Consider the following 14,261-nt stretch of genomic DNA (forward strand, 5'->3'; position numbering starts at 1 on the left):
CCAGATCGGGGCCACAGCCGAAAAAGTCCTGGATCTGGTTGAGGCCAGCCTAACCTCCCTGTGGCCCGGGATCTCCAAGATGTTTTTGTTTGAAGACGGTAAGGTCCTTCGTGGGACATACCAAGAGAGGCGGTCCTGTAGGTATGAGGGTCCTAGGCTGTATAGGGCTTTAAAGGTTAAAACCAGCACCTTAAACCTGATAGGCATCTGCTTGACCACTGTGAGAACAGGATTCTGGACTAGATAGCCTTTGCCATGATCCAGCAGCCTGGCTCTTTTAATGTTCTTATTCATGATACCCTCCTTGGATGGATGGCTTTAAAAGGCCAATTCATGGAGGAGAAGGTTTCTGGTGGTTACTAACAGCATTCGAAATTCGCCAGGCAGATTTTGCACCTGGCTTTCAGCCACGTGCAACCAAGTGAAGACACCTGGGTGCCAGGATGGCACCTGAGATCTCCACCATCTGGAGGTGCATGCCTGGGGGTCTTTGGATCTTGGCTGCTTTCGCACCCTATCAACACATCCTGTCCAATTCTCATTATTATGTTTTCACTGTGCAGTCAGAACGAATTTCAGGAACCAAAAAGTCATGCTGGAAAAAATAGGACCGTCTAGCCCCCAAATGGCAACTGGTTTAAGGAGCCATTTGGTGCCTAGCTTATAGATAGAGTTTCTGACACTGGTTACTAAGCACAATGGCTGTGTTCCCCCTCCGCTTCAGCTCTTCTGAGCCTGTGAGCTCTCCGTCTACCAACATCGAATCTGTAAGTGTTCCTTCTGGGTTGAGCAGAGTGGAGCCTGAAATGTGAATGAGGAGGAGGAGGAGAGTGTAGTGGCATCAAACCATTCACAAGTTGCTCCTTGGTTGACCAAACTGGACTATTAGCTGCTGGATAGATAGATAGAACCTTGCCAACAAAGGTCCATATAGTTAAAGCTATGGTTCTCCCAGTAGTGATGTATGGAAGTGAGAGCTGGACCATAAAGAAGGCTGATCACCGAAGAATTGATGCTTTTGAATTATGGTGTTGGAGGAGACTCCTGAGGGTCCCATGGACTGCAAGAAGATCAAACGTATCCATTCTTAAGGAAATCAGCCCTGAGTGCTCACTGGAAGGACAGATCCTGAAGCTGAGACTCCAGTACTTTGCCCACCTCATGAGAAGACAAGACTCTCTGGAAAAGACCCTGATGTTGGGAAAGATGGAGGGCATAAGGAGAAGGGGACAACAGAGGACGAGATGGTTGGACAGTGTTCTCGAAGCTACCAGCATGAGTTTGACCAAACTGCGGGAGGCAGTGGAAGACAGGAGTGCCTGGCGTGCTCTGGTCCATGGGGTCACAAAGAGTTGGACACGACTAAACAAGTTTTATACAGACCCTCCCCCCCAAAGAAACCACCACTCTCCATCTAGGCAGTCTCTCCATCTAGAGAAAAGGATGTACTCTCATTTCAAGAATACATTCCAGACAGGCAAAAAAACATCCAAGGAGGGCTAGAATCAGGGCTTGGGAGGGAGCATCCCAAGGGCCTGATGGAGTGGAGGGCTGCATTTGCCCACCTCCCGTCCCCGCCAGGGCCTGAGGTTCCTCATCCCCAATATAACATCTCAAAAGGTGTCTGCTTTCCAGTGCGCTGCTCTTCCAGGATCATCTGTGATCCCCAAATAGCCTCCAGGAGCTGCAGAAGAAAACTTGGCTTAGCGTGCAAGAGGGAAAAGCCACAAATATGTCCTAATTTTACTGTAAACGATTCCCCCAGCAAAAAAACAAAACACGGCTTGAAATAGCAATGTGTGACCTTTCCTGATACAGAGAACAATTTGAATTGGTCTTTTGCATTCAGGCATAGACACACAAGCCCCGGATTAACCAGGCAACCCATTTGGGGACCCAAAGCCACTGAGTCGGGTCAAAATGTTTGTTGAGCAATGCATAAGGGCTGTTGGAACAGGAGCTGGAAAAGTGGTTTACGGTTCTTTTGCAACAAAAACAAAAACAGACACATGCACAGTCATCTTGGACTGAGGCAATGAGGAGCTGGATATTACAGAGCCTGGTGGTAGCTATTTAAAAAAATCAAATCAAATCACATATATTTAAACAAAGCTAATAAAAACATTCAAAGCTTTCATAAAGAATGCTGTTGAGGTTCTCTCTTTCCTTCGTTTTTAAAAAAATACATATATGATGGTAAAAGCAGGCTTCACTTTTGCCCGCCTGGGAGAAAAACAAGACTAGAAAGGTTTAATAAGCGATCATCTTAAATCTAAAATAATCTCTCCTGGTATGAAACCGTATAAAACTTAAACCAGTTCTTGCTATTAAGGAGGACTTGTTTTTGTATTTCAGAATTAAACAGGCTGTTATACCAACATACAAGCAAGCAAGCACACATATGAAAGCTAAGCTTACAAAACTGGATGTTTCTTGTTCAAAAGGAATGCTGGGATAATGGGGTGGCCCATTGAGCATATAGCTCAAAGCAACACAGCCCTCCCCAAACAGAAAGGACAGTATCCATATGGAGAGATCATGCCATCACCCAACCTCCTGTCCCACAGGAACATTAATTGCTTTTCGCTAAATCACACAATAGGCCCATCTGGACCAGAACTTCCTACACTGACTGGCAGCAGCTCTCCAGGGTTTCAGGCAGGAGGCTCTCGTAGCCCTACCTGGAGATGCTGAGGAGAGAACCTGGACCTTCCCCAGGCAAAGTAGATGTTCTGCCATGGAGGTATGGCTCTTACGACACAGGAACGTGGGAAGCTGCCTTGTATATACCAAGTCAGACCACTGACTCCATCTGGATTAGTGGTGTCTACCCTGGCTGGCAGCAGCTCTCCAGGGGTCTCTCCCAGTCTTTCACAGAGATGCCAGTGGTTGAACCAAGGACCTTCTCTACACAAAGCAGAGGCTCTACCAATTAACTATGGTGGAATGCCGTAGCAAAAGCAGGATTTTGCCCTTATTCCCTTCCCTTATGTCGGAGAGGTTTGATCTTCTTGCAGTCCATGGGACTCTCAAGAGTCTCCTCCAACACCATAATTCAAAAGCATCAATTCTTCGGCGATCAGCCTTCTTTATGGCCCAGCTCTCACTTCCATACATCACTACTTGGAAAACCATAGCTTTAACTATACAGACCTTTGTATAAAACTAGCCTGTGTTAAAATGCAAAATCCACATTTGTTGCTCCACCCACTTCTGCCTCCGGCCCCGCCCACTACTGGTATGTGGCTCCTGAAAAGTTGCCTGGAAGGGAATGTGGCCCTTGGGTTGTTAAAAGTTCCCCACCTCCGACTCAAGAGACGTGGCGTTACCTTCTCCAAAAGCACCTCTCTTTTATTTGCGGGGAGGGAGGTGGGAGATGTCTCCCAGAGGGTTCGAGACAACTGCCTTCCAAATAATTGTCGCTGGCCAGAAGTTGTTTATGGAAACCCACTGAACAGTTTCCTTTCTAAGATAATATTGTCAGCCAGTCTCTTGCGTGAAGAAGCAGGCTGTGGGCCATGAAATATGAATGTCTCCAGAGAATTTAAAGGCCAATGTACGCATTCACTAAAGTCAAGTGGCAAAGCCTTTCCTGGACTGTACCACTGGGCCTGACCCACTGAGGAGGCCGTGTGAGGCACCCACCTAATGCAGTGGAAGCTGCTGGGTGAAGAGGAGGGGTGGTGGATATGGAAGGGACAACAGGGTTTAAGGAGGAACCTGTGGCAGGGAGCAGTTCAGACTCCAAGGCTGCAGCAGAGGAGGGGAGTTAAGATACTACTGATGGATTCTGGGAGTCTCCCTCTCCTGCTGCAACAAGCTCCCCTCCACCCTGGTCTGCAAGAACATACAGAATAATGAGGAGAGCAGAACAGAGGCAGATGCAGTTTGAGACTGCTTGAAAAACAGCTGGGAGAGGAGAAGCCTTAGAAGGGGTGGAAGGCAGGGACAGTTCCACAGGGGCAAGACCTGTAATAATAATAATAATAAATTTTATTTATATCCCGCCCTCCCCAGCCGAAGCCGGGCTCAGGGCCGCTAACAACAATAAAACAGTACAAAAGTACAGCATAAACAACAGTCTAAAATCATTCATTATAAAATTAATTAATTCAAGCCACTGGCAACCATTGGGCCAGAGCTCCGCGAAGATTGCCGAGGGAGGGAGTCAGGCTGTGCCCTGGCCAAAGGCATGGTGGAACAGCTCTGTCTTGCAGGCCCTGCGGAAAGATGTCAAGTCCCGCAGGGCCCTGGTCTCTTGTGACAGAGTGTTCCACCAGATCGGAGCCACAGCCGAAAAAGCCCTGGCTCTAGTTGAGGCCAGCCTAACTTCTCTGTGGCCTGGGACCTTCAAGATGTTTTTATTCGAAGACCGTAAGTTTCTCTGTGAGGCATACCAGGAGAGGCGGTCCCATAGGTACGAGGGTCCTAGGCCGTATAGGGCTTTAAAGGTTAAAACCAGCACCTTAAACCTGATCCTGTACTCCACCGGGAGCCAGTGCAGCTGGTATAGCACCGGGTGAATGTGATCTCGCAGTGAAGACCTTGTAAGGAGTCTCGCTGCAGCATTCTGCACCCGCTGGAGTTTCTGGGTCAGTCTCAAGGGCAGCCCCACGTAGAGCGAGTTACAATAATCCAGTCTGGAGGTGACCGTCGCATGGATCACAGTGGCTAGGTCAGGGCAAGAGAGGTAAGGAGCCAACTGCTTAGCTTGGCGGAGATGGAAAAATGCCGCCTTTGTTATAGCTGCAATCTGCGCCTCCATGGAAAGGGAGGTGTCGAAGATTACACCCAAACTCTTAACGGACGGTGCTGGCACTAATTGCGCCCCCGCAAGAGATGGGAGTTGCCCCCACAATCCCATATCGCCCCGTCCCAGCCACAGGACCTCTGTCTTCGAAGGATTTAGCTTCAACCGGCTCCCACGTAACCATCCAGCCACAGCTTCCAAACATCTGGTCAGTGTGTCTGGGGCCGAGTCAGGATGGCCATCCATCAACCTACTCGGAAGTGTGGCTGAGTTGCATGCTGTTTCCTTGAATAAAGAGTTAACTTTACTGACAACTGACTGCGTCTTCATGCTGACCTGCATCTGATTCCAGCCCTGGCACCCAGGAAGGAAGAGCTGGGAAAGACAGCCTGGAGACCCTCCCACTTCCAATCAGTGTAAATTGGAGTTGGGGGAAACCCAGGAGCTACAGTCCTTTCTGGGGAACATATGCCAGACATGGGCAGGGCCAGAGGCAAAAGTGGGCGGAGCAACAAATGCAAATTTTACCATTGTACAGTTGGCTAGTTTCTACACACCGCTCTCTGTCCTCCACCCAGAGAAGCAAAAGGCATGATCCAGCCTGGCAAGAATATTCAAGGAGGATGCAAAGCAGGGTCAGGTAGGGGTGTGGCCTGAGTAGGGGGCGTGGCTTGGGAGAGTGCCTAAGGCCAGAAGGAGAGGCCTAAGGGGCTGCATTTGACCCCGTGGGTAAATGGACTAAAATTCTGAACTCTGTACAAAGTAGCTTCTCAAGTTCCATACGTAAAACAAGTCTTTGAAAGCCCAGAAAAGCAAGGCAGATTTTTGCGTGTACCTTTGGGGTGTTTTGAAGCATGACTGGTTGCATAAAATGTTTCTTTCTTTCTTTGTTTACTGCATGGCGTGCATCCAGAAAAAAGCTTCCCACATCCTTCTTGTCTTGCTGGAAGTTATTTGAATGCAGCTTCAATTGCCATTGACTTAGTCTGAACCGCTGGGGGCACTTGGAGCCGCCCCTCCTGCCGTCAACACCCCATGATGGCTGTTTCCTTCCTTAAACCCTCATCAAAACTTGTTCTTCAACCTCAGCACCTGCCCGGCAGGTGGCAGCGTGGGGCAGAGGGTTTGCCACGTGCATACAAAATTGTCAATTGGATTCCGTCCCTTGAACCACCCCCAGTTTGCAGCCTTGGATTATGTCACTGAAACCGTGTGGCTGAAATTTCGATCCAAGGAGGACATCCCTCCTTTCATTCTTTTAAAAATGAAACAAGATAGCAGATCCAAAAATAATGGCCTGTTTTATATCATCAGTTCATTTTTCTGCAGACGAGTCCCATACATGGAGTGTTCTGCTCATTGTTCAGTGACACACTGGTCTGGTTCACAAATGGCAAGTCCAAAACTGTGGCTTACCTCGGCTGGGGAACTTTAGGACTAGGGGTCAAATAAAGCCCTTCAAGCAATTCTATGTGGCCTGTTAATTTCTCCCCAGCCCACTCCCCTCACCAGCTTTGCTTTGCCCCTCAGATGTTTGTGCCTGACTGCAGTGTGTTCTGCAAAGCAGATCATGCTTCTTGCTTGCCTGGATGGAGAGGGTTGTGTTCAGAAAATAATCGTCTGTACAAAGGTGTAGCTCTGCACACTTTTGCCTTTGGATCCACCCACTACTGCCATGTGGCCCTCAGAAGGCTGCCCAGGAGATAATGTGGCCCTTTGGTCTGAAAAGGGACCACCCCAACTCTGCCTTCCTGGGACTTTGTGAATGTGTGGACTCCCAGAGAGGATCTTGCAACTGCTTTGCTCCATCCCAGTCCTTTTTCAGTGCCGCACTGAGTTCAGCCAAAGTTTGGCTTGGAGTATCCTCACTGAAACCAGGGCTCTGGGTTAAGCTTCCTCTTCGCTAGCTACGAGCTGTAGACAAGAACATGACTGAAGAAAGCATCTGTTCACACATCACGTAGCTAGTGCAAAATGCAGCAGCTTTGCACTGCTGCTGAAGAATTTGATTGGCTGCCAATTAACCAACAATGTGTCGCCTCTGGTGCTCAAAGCCCAGAATGCTTGGAACCAGGATGCCTAAAATAAAATCATGCCCCCCATTATATACTTAATTGATCACTGAACTGTTCAGACGAGGGCATCCTGCAAATACTGTCTTAACAGAAGGTTTGTTCCAGAATTGGCTTTTAGTGTGTCAGCAACTCCCTCCCATTGAAGCACCAGGAAGGAGCCTTTGGCCTTCCAGATGTTCATGGACTACAACTCCCATCCTCCCTGATGATTGACTGTGCTGGCTGGGACTGATGGGGGTTGGAGTCCTTAAATCGGCATTAGCTATTAGGTGGGTGCTGTTTTTGTTGTCTTTTCAACACCTATTGAACGCCTTCCTTTTTCAACAAGCCGTTTTTCAACAAGCAGTCGGTATCTGTATTGAAATTGAAAAATGGAATTGTCTTTAATTCTCTGTATATGTGGAATTGTTTTTATTTGTTTTGCATTGTTGGTCATTATCATTTTACTGTGGAATTGGTTCAAGATTTCTATGTGAAGTGGATTCATGACTGCAATCACATTATTAAGAATGTAAGAAAGGCCTTCTGGGTCAGGCCCATCGCTCATCTGTTGCAGTTTGACCTAATCATGCCGCTGTTCTTTCATTCCCAGCCATAAACACCTGTGCTATCAACAATGGTGGATGTGAACATGACTGTGTGCAGCTCACCCTCTCACAGCATCAGTGCCAATGCCGGCCAAATTACCAGCTGAAGGAGGATGGGAAGCATTGCATTGGTGAGTCTCCCCTGCCGTTTGAGGGCTCGGATCAAGCAGAGGAACGTGGCAGGTGCTGTCTTATACTGAGTCCTGGATCCTTGGTCTATCTAGTTCCGTATTGTTCACACAGCATTTTGGACAGGAGACATTCGCAGCCCTATCAGGAGATGCCAAGGTTTGAACCTTTGACCTTCTGCTCTGCCACTGAGCTATGGACCTTCCCCTAGTAAGTTCCCAGTCCTTGTGATTCTAAATGAAGACCTGGTTTAATAAGAACAAAGGAACATGCCTTATACAGATCAGACCACTAGTCCATCCAGCACAACATTGTTTCTACTTGCATGCATGTTCAAGGTTTCCAGCAGGGGACATTGTCAGGGTCAAATTTGTACAGTGGAAATGCAGTCACCAGTATCTATATTTTAATTCAGTTTTTAAAAATCGGATGAATTGTTTGGAATTAAGTTAGTGTGCGTTTTCACATTTGGTGATTAATTTAACACAATTACAGCCTGGGGGTGGGGGGAGAAGAGAAATCGAGAGCAACCCAAACTGACAGCCGATTCACCCATCCCTGGCAGTAGCTCAGTGGTAAGAGCTTCTGATTTGCAGACAGAAGGTCCCAGGTTCAATCCCCAGCATCTCCCGGGAGGGTTGGGCTCAGTGGCTTCATGATACAGCATCGGCTTTGCATGCAGCCAGCCCTGGGTCCAGGCTCCAGCATCACCAGGTAGGGCAGGGGCTGCCTGAAACCCTGGGGCCGTCCTGATGAAAACAAGAGACAGTGGTGAGTGCTGTTAGGTGTGCCACCCCCTGGGCTTCCACAGGCGTTCCAAGTGAGATCAGCTGGTCGGGAAATGGTTGCTCATTCATTATGATAGCCTGGACCAGTGGTTCTCAACCTGTGGGTCCCCAGATGTTGTTGGACTACAACTCCCATCATCCCTGAGCTCTTGCCTTGCTAGCTAGGGGTGATGGGAGTTGTAGTTCAACAACATCTGGGGACTCACAGGTTGAGAAAGGCTGGCCTGGACTGAGGTTCCCTGATTCAGGGCCGGATTTAGGTTTGATGAGGCCCTAAGCTACTGAAGGTAATGGGGCCCTTTATATGTCCAGCTGTCAACAACAAATTGTCGCTGTTTTTTGTGTTGAATATATGCTATATAGTAATTTATGGACCTAATAGGTATCTAAAGCCATCTGCATGTAACAAAATATGTATTTTATCAAAGTAATTCTTGAAGTGAAATACAATTAAGAAGAATTATATTAATAGTGAAATACAATTAAGAAGTAGCATATTAATAGTGAAATAATTATTACCATATTTTTTGCCCCATAGGGCGCACCGCCCCATAGGACGCACCTAGTTTTTTGGGGGAGGAAATAAAGAATTTTTTTTTTATTTCCCCCCCAGCCCCGAGAACAGCCTGCTATCCGCAAGCCTAGGGAGCCCGGCGGGAAGTCGCGCCAGTCTCCCCAGGCTTGCGGAGAGCTGCGTGAAGCCCGGGCGTGCTCTTCAGCGCGCCCCAGGCTTCGGAATGCAGGCAGCTCTGCGCAGCCCTCGGGAGCCCGGTGCAACTTCCCGCCGGGCTCCCTAGGGCTGTGCAGAGCTGCGTGGAGCCCGGGACTGCAGGCAGCTCTGCACAGCCCTTGGGAGACCAGCGTGACTTTGTGCCGGGCTCCCGAGGGTTGCACAGAGCTTCCTGAAGCCTGGAGAGCGACAGGGGTCGGTGCACACCGACCCCTCTCGCTCTCCAGGCTTCAGCGAAAGTCTGCATTCGCCCCATAGGACGCACACACATTTCCCCTTCATTTTTGGAGGGGGAAAAGTGCGTTCTATAGGGCGAAAAATACGGTAAGCTTTTTCCCCCTTTAATTTTTTGGGGGGCCTCCAAGAGAGTGGGGCCCTAAGCTATAGCTTGTTTAGCTTATACGTAAATCTGCCACTGCCCTGATTGCATGGCCACTTTGTGTTTAGAAGGGAGTGCGTAATGATGTTCTTTCAGACACTTTTTGAGGGATTGCTTTCTCTTTGGAGGAATAGGAGAAGGGAGGGAAGAGGAGCGAAATGAAATAGAACCAAGCCCAGGAGTCTCCCATACCAGGGAAGAGACAGAATTATCTCTGAGGAAGGGCTCCCCCCCTTCCCTGTCCCTCCCCCTTAGTCATCTCTGGTTCCAGCAGAGGAGGGGAGAAAGCCAACGATGGAGAGAGAACCAGCTGGATAATCTCAGCTGGAAGGACTCAGATAAGAGACAGAAAGGGGAGGATGCTGGGGCGCAGATTAACCTAGAACAGGAGCTCCCTGGTGGAAAGTTGAAGCTGCAGCTCTTCTGGCATCTGAGTGCTGGCTGATCCCTCTTCAAAATCTACTTGAAAGGACTTGGCCCCTGGCTTCCTTTCCTGAACAACTGCATGCAGGATAAGCCATTGCCAGTGTTCTTTGGAAAGGGTGTTTGGCCGTTCTAAGAACCCGCACGGCGTAACTTCTCTTCTGCACAAGATGCGAGGAACCTCCATCCAAAGCAGTTGCACCCCACTGTTCCTCTCTCATAAGCAGAACTATTTTGGGCAACAGCCTGTGGGTTTCTGCAGATGACCTATTTATTGAGAATAGACTCCATCCAGCTCAATATTGACTTCACTGACTGGCAGTGGCTGTCCAGGGGGAGTCTCTTCCCTGTCCTACCTGGAGATGCTCCTGTGATCTTCTGCAAGTGAGTTCTGCCTTCGACTGCTTCCTTTTGGACCATTTCCAACTGACTCGCTGCCTCCCTTCTCTTCCCAGTGAGAAACCCATGTGCCAACAGGAATGGAGGCTGCATGCACCAGTGTCAGAGCCGGCGTGGGGTGGCGCATTGTGAGTGCCACCCTGGATACAGGCTGGCAGCTGACAACAAAGCTTGTGAAGGTACGGGGAGTCTCTTGAGGCTCTTGCACAATTTTTGCAGAGCTGTCCTTTTTCTCTCCCCCCCCCCCCATGCAAATGCCTTGCTAATCTCCATAGATGCTATAATTAGTTGCTCCGTCTGGTCTGGGAGGATGATAAATGAGCTTTCAGCTGCCCTAGAAGATAAGTGCTTGCAAAAACAAAAATCCCATTTACTTCTTGCAATTAATACAGATCTTTGTAGTGTTCATGGGGGTGGGGTGGGGACAGCAACCAAAAAACCCTCAGCCACCAATTCTATGCATGTCCAATATGCTCCATGCATGGGAGAGCGACTCCTGGGACAGGGGTAGGGGTGCCCTGCTGATTGTAGACTACAACTCCTATCATCCCTGACTGTTGACCCAATGGTCAGGGATGATTGGAGTTGGTATTCAGCAACATATTAGGGGGAAGTGATGTGGTGTCCTCCTGGTGTTCCTGGATAACAGCTTTGTGCGTCATCCTTGCATGTGGGCCATACTAACCTCGTACAACTGCACTACGACTCCCATTGTTGGGGAAATGCGGGGGTTGAATAACCAACACCCTGTGGGTTCAGCCTGGACAGCCAATAAAATCCAGGCTCCAGTTGTCAGTCAAACAGGGCGTTTATTTAGGTGTTGCAAAGCCAGTGCAACACAACCTCAGCTAGCAAGTAGTTGAGGGATGGCACCCCAAATATGAAAAAAACCACAAGCATTTATACATTTATAAGCAAAGAGAAGGAAAGGAAAGGGGCAGTTATGTCCATATATGGCAGTACTTCTGCTATCTTCTACTGGTTCAATCAGGAGGCATAACATCTTAACTTTCCTTCCTTCCTTCGTCCTTAACAGTTACAGCAGTAGCTCGTGTTTTCATGTCATTCTGTGCTTCTCTTACAAACACAACCTTCACATTCCAGCCTTTCCTTGCTCAGCCCTTCTCTGACACATTTCAACCTTTAATTTAATTATTTCCATAATTTGTATGACACCCATCATCCCTGACCATTTGCCAGGCTGGCTGGGGCTGATGGGAGCCGGTGTCCAACAACATTTAGAGCTGGGGAGTTCATGTGGGGCCCTTCGTAAGTTGTTGGATGGACTACAGCTCCCCTCAACCTTGACTATTAGCCAGGCTGGCTGGGCCCTTCAGGTGTTGGGAGTCCAATGACTGTTGGAGGACACCACATTGCCCACTAGAAAACTTGAGTGTGGCAACCAAAACAAGATGGTAAGGCATGCTCTGCATTGTAAGATCTTTGCAGCCAGAGAGAGGGTTGGTGTTGTTTAGTCGTCTTAGTCATGTTGGATTCTCCGTGACCCAATGGACCAGAGCATGCCTTGCAAACTCTCACTTTCTTCCCAAAGCTTCTTTTTTATGTCCATGGAGTTTTCTTGGCAAAATACTGGAGTGGATTGCCAGTTCCTTCTCCAGGTAGATCACATTTAGTCTAAACTCTTGGCTATGACCTGTCCGTCTTGGGTGGCCCTGCATGGCATAGCTCATAGCTTCTCTGTGTTATTCAAGCCCCTTCGCCACAACAAGGCAGTGATCCATGAAGGGGAGAGAGAGGATAGCAATGGGCAAACTTTCCACCAGCACTGGGAACAACAGGATTTTAGATTTGGATAGAGAACAGCAATTAGAACAAATGAACTAACTCAGGTCCATTAATTTCAATGGGGCCACTCTGAATATCCAGAAGCATTGCTTCATCTGACAGTGAAGGCAAAGCATATCCAACACTGCTAGTAGCCACGGATAGCCTTTATCCTCCATGAATTTATCTAATCCTCTTTTAAAACCATCCAAGTTGGTGCAGGAGTGCAGGAGGCAGTTGGTGCCGGAGGCAGTGGAAGACAGGAGTGCCTGGAGTGCTCTGGTCCATGGGGTCACGAAGAGTCGGACCCGACTAAACGACTAAACAACAACAACAAGTTGGTGTCCATAGCCAGTTCCATAGTTTAACTATGTACTGTGTGAAGAAGCAGTTTCTTTTGACTGTCCTGAGTTTCTCAACATTCAAGCTCTCTGGCTCAATAGCAGTCTTCGCCATCAGCTGTTCTGCTCACATTCTCTGCAGTTCTGCTCCAATTTCATGGAACCACAGGACTGTAGAGATGGAAGGGACCCAAAGGTTCATCTAGTCCAGCGGTTCTCAACCTGTGGGTCCCCAGATGTTGTTGGACTACAACTCCCTTCATCCCTGAGCTCTGGCCTTGCTAGCTAGGGGTGATAGGAGTTGTAGTTCAACAACATCAGGGGACCCACAGGTTGAGAACCGCTGGTCTACTCCCACCCCCTGCAAGCTGGCAATTATGTACGGGGATCTAAATAGCTTGTCTGCATAAAATAGCTTGCTTCTGCTTTCTTTTGTCCAGATATCGATGAATGCGTAGCAGGGATAGCCATGTGTGTGCATGGTTGCCTGAACACCCGCGGCTCCTTTAAATGCACTTGCAATCCAGGCTATGAGCTGGGGGCTGACGGCAAGCAGTGTTACCGTAAGTATCCATCTCCATAGAATCACAGAATCATAGAGTTGGAAGGGACCCCAAGGGTCATCGAGTGCAACCCCATGTTCTTCCCTCTGATGAAAATGCAAGAGCGGAAGATGCTGAGATAAGGCTTTCCTTGGGCGAGTTACGGAGTCTTTTGGTGGGGCCACATAGTCAGCCCACATCAAACATCACTTCACACAAGCTTGTTCCAGATCCAGTGCTGTTTTTCTAGAAAAAGAGGTGCCGCAACTTGCCACAATCGCCTCCCTTGTTCTCTTATAATGGCAATGGTGCCCACCTGAGAGGCGCAGGAACTGAATTCCAGTGAGTTCCGGTTGGGGAAAAAAGCCCCAAATCCCTTTTGGGGTTCTGTTAATCCCTGAAATAACATCTACAGTACCGTGATTAATAAAACAAGATATATAAGTTCTCTTGCAATATGTTTTGACTTCTGCCTCTGGTTTTTAGTCCAGGTAAATAACCCTTGTTTAAACCTGTATTTAGATACCCAGTTGTTTCATATGTGTTTTTATTGTGTTGTGGAATTGCTTCAAAAATCAAAATGCTTCATAGGAAGCGATTCATAAAATAAATCGGAATAACAATAAGAGTGAAATATCAAGGGGCAGTGTAGGCATGCGAATTTCAGAATTCACATTTCAGATCTTCTTCTTTTTTTTAAAAAAAAAAACCCTTTAAAATTTTGAATGTGTGCAAACTGAAACGTTGATTTCATGCAAATGTCTGCTTCCTCTTGGCCATGGGTCGATAGATGACTCTGTAGGAAACCAGTCAGTAGTGTATCTCTTCCTCCTCCTCCTCTTCTTCTTCTTGCTTTTCTAGGTATAGAAATGGAAATTGTGAACAGCTGCGAGGCCAGCAATGGGGGCTGTTCCCACCTTTGCCACCACACCAGCAGTGGCCCCGTCTGCAGCTGCAACTCAGGATACCAGCTGGACGAAGACAAGAAGACTTGCATTGGTAATCCAATAACCTGAGCTGGTAATTTGTTAAGTGAAGAAAAAAACTATGATGAGCATATGAGAGGCAAGGAACCTGGTGCCTTCCAGTCTCTGCTGACCTACAGCTCCCATCATCCCTGACCAGTGGCCATGCTGGCTGGAGCTGATGGGAGTTGGCATCCAACACCGTCTGCAGGGCCACAGGCTTCCCCATCTCTGACCTAAGAGGCACCCCTCACTCTCAGGTGGAAACGCCTCTTCGAAATAGAGACATCTCTCCATCTCTCATATGCAGTAAGCAATGCTGTTACTTAAAGCATTGGTGAGGAACCTATGACCCTCCAGATGTTGTC

The 14,261-nt window shown here is 48.2% G+C and overlaps 1 protein-coding gene across 5 annotated transcripts in view; it reads left to right on the plus strand.

Annotated features, from left to right (window-relative positions):
• Nucleotides 1-14,261, plus strand: part of MEGF6 (multiple EGF like domains 6) — a 221,695-nt gene that overhangs the window by 144,464 nt on the left and 62,970 nt on the right. For all 5 annotated transcript variants that reach the window (XM_081015974.1, XM_081015973.1, XM_081015976.1 and 2 more), the window contains 4 exons: nt 7,418-7,543; nt 10,317-10,439; nt 12,827-12,949; nt 13,790-13,927. In XM_081015974.1, coding sequence (XP_080872100.1) covers nt 7,418-7,543; nt 10,317-10,439; nt 12,827-12,949; nt 13,790-13,927 — 510 coding nt within the window. The remainder of the gene's footprint in view (nt 1-7,417; nt 7,544-10,316; nt 10,440-12,826; nt 12,950-13,789; nt 13,928-14,261) is intronic.

The sequence above is a fragment of the Podarcis pityusensis genome, assembly GCF_964106645.2.
Source record: "Podarcis pityusensis genome assembly, chromosome: 8".
NCBI lineage: Eukaryota > Metazoa > Chordata > Lepidosauria > Squamata > Lacertidae > Podarcis > Podarcis pityusensis.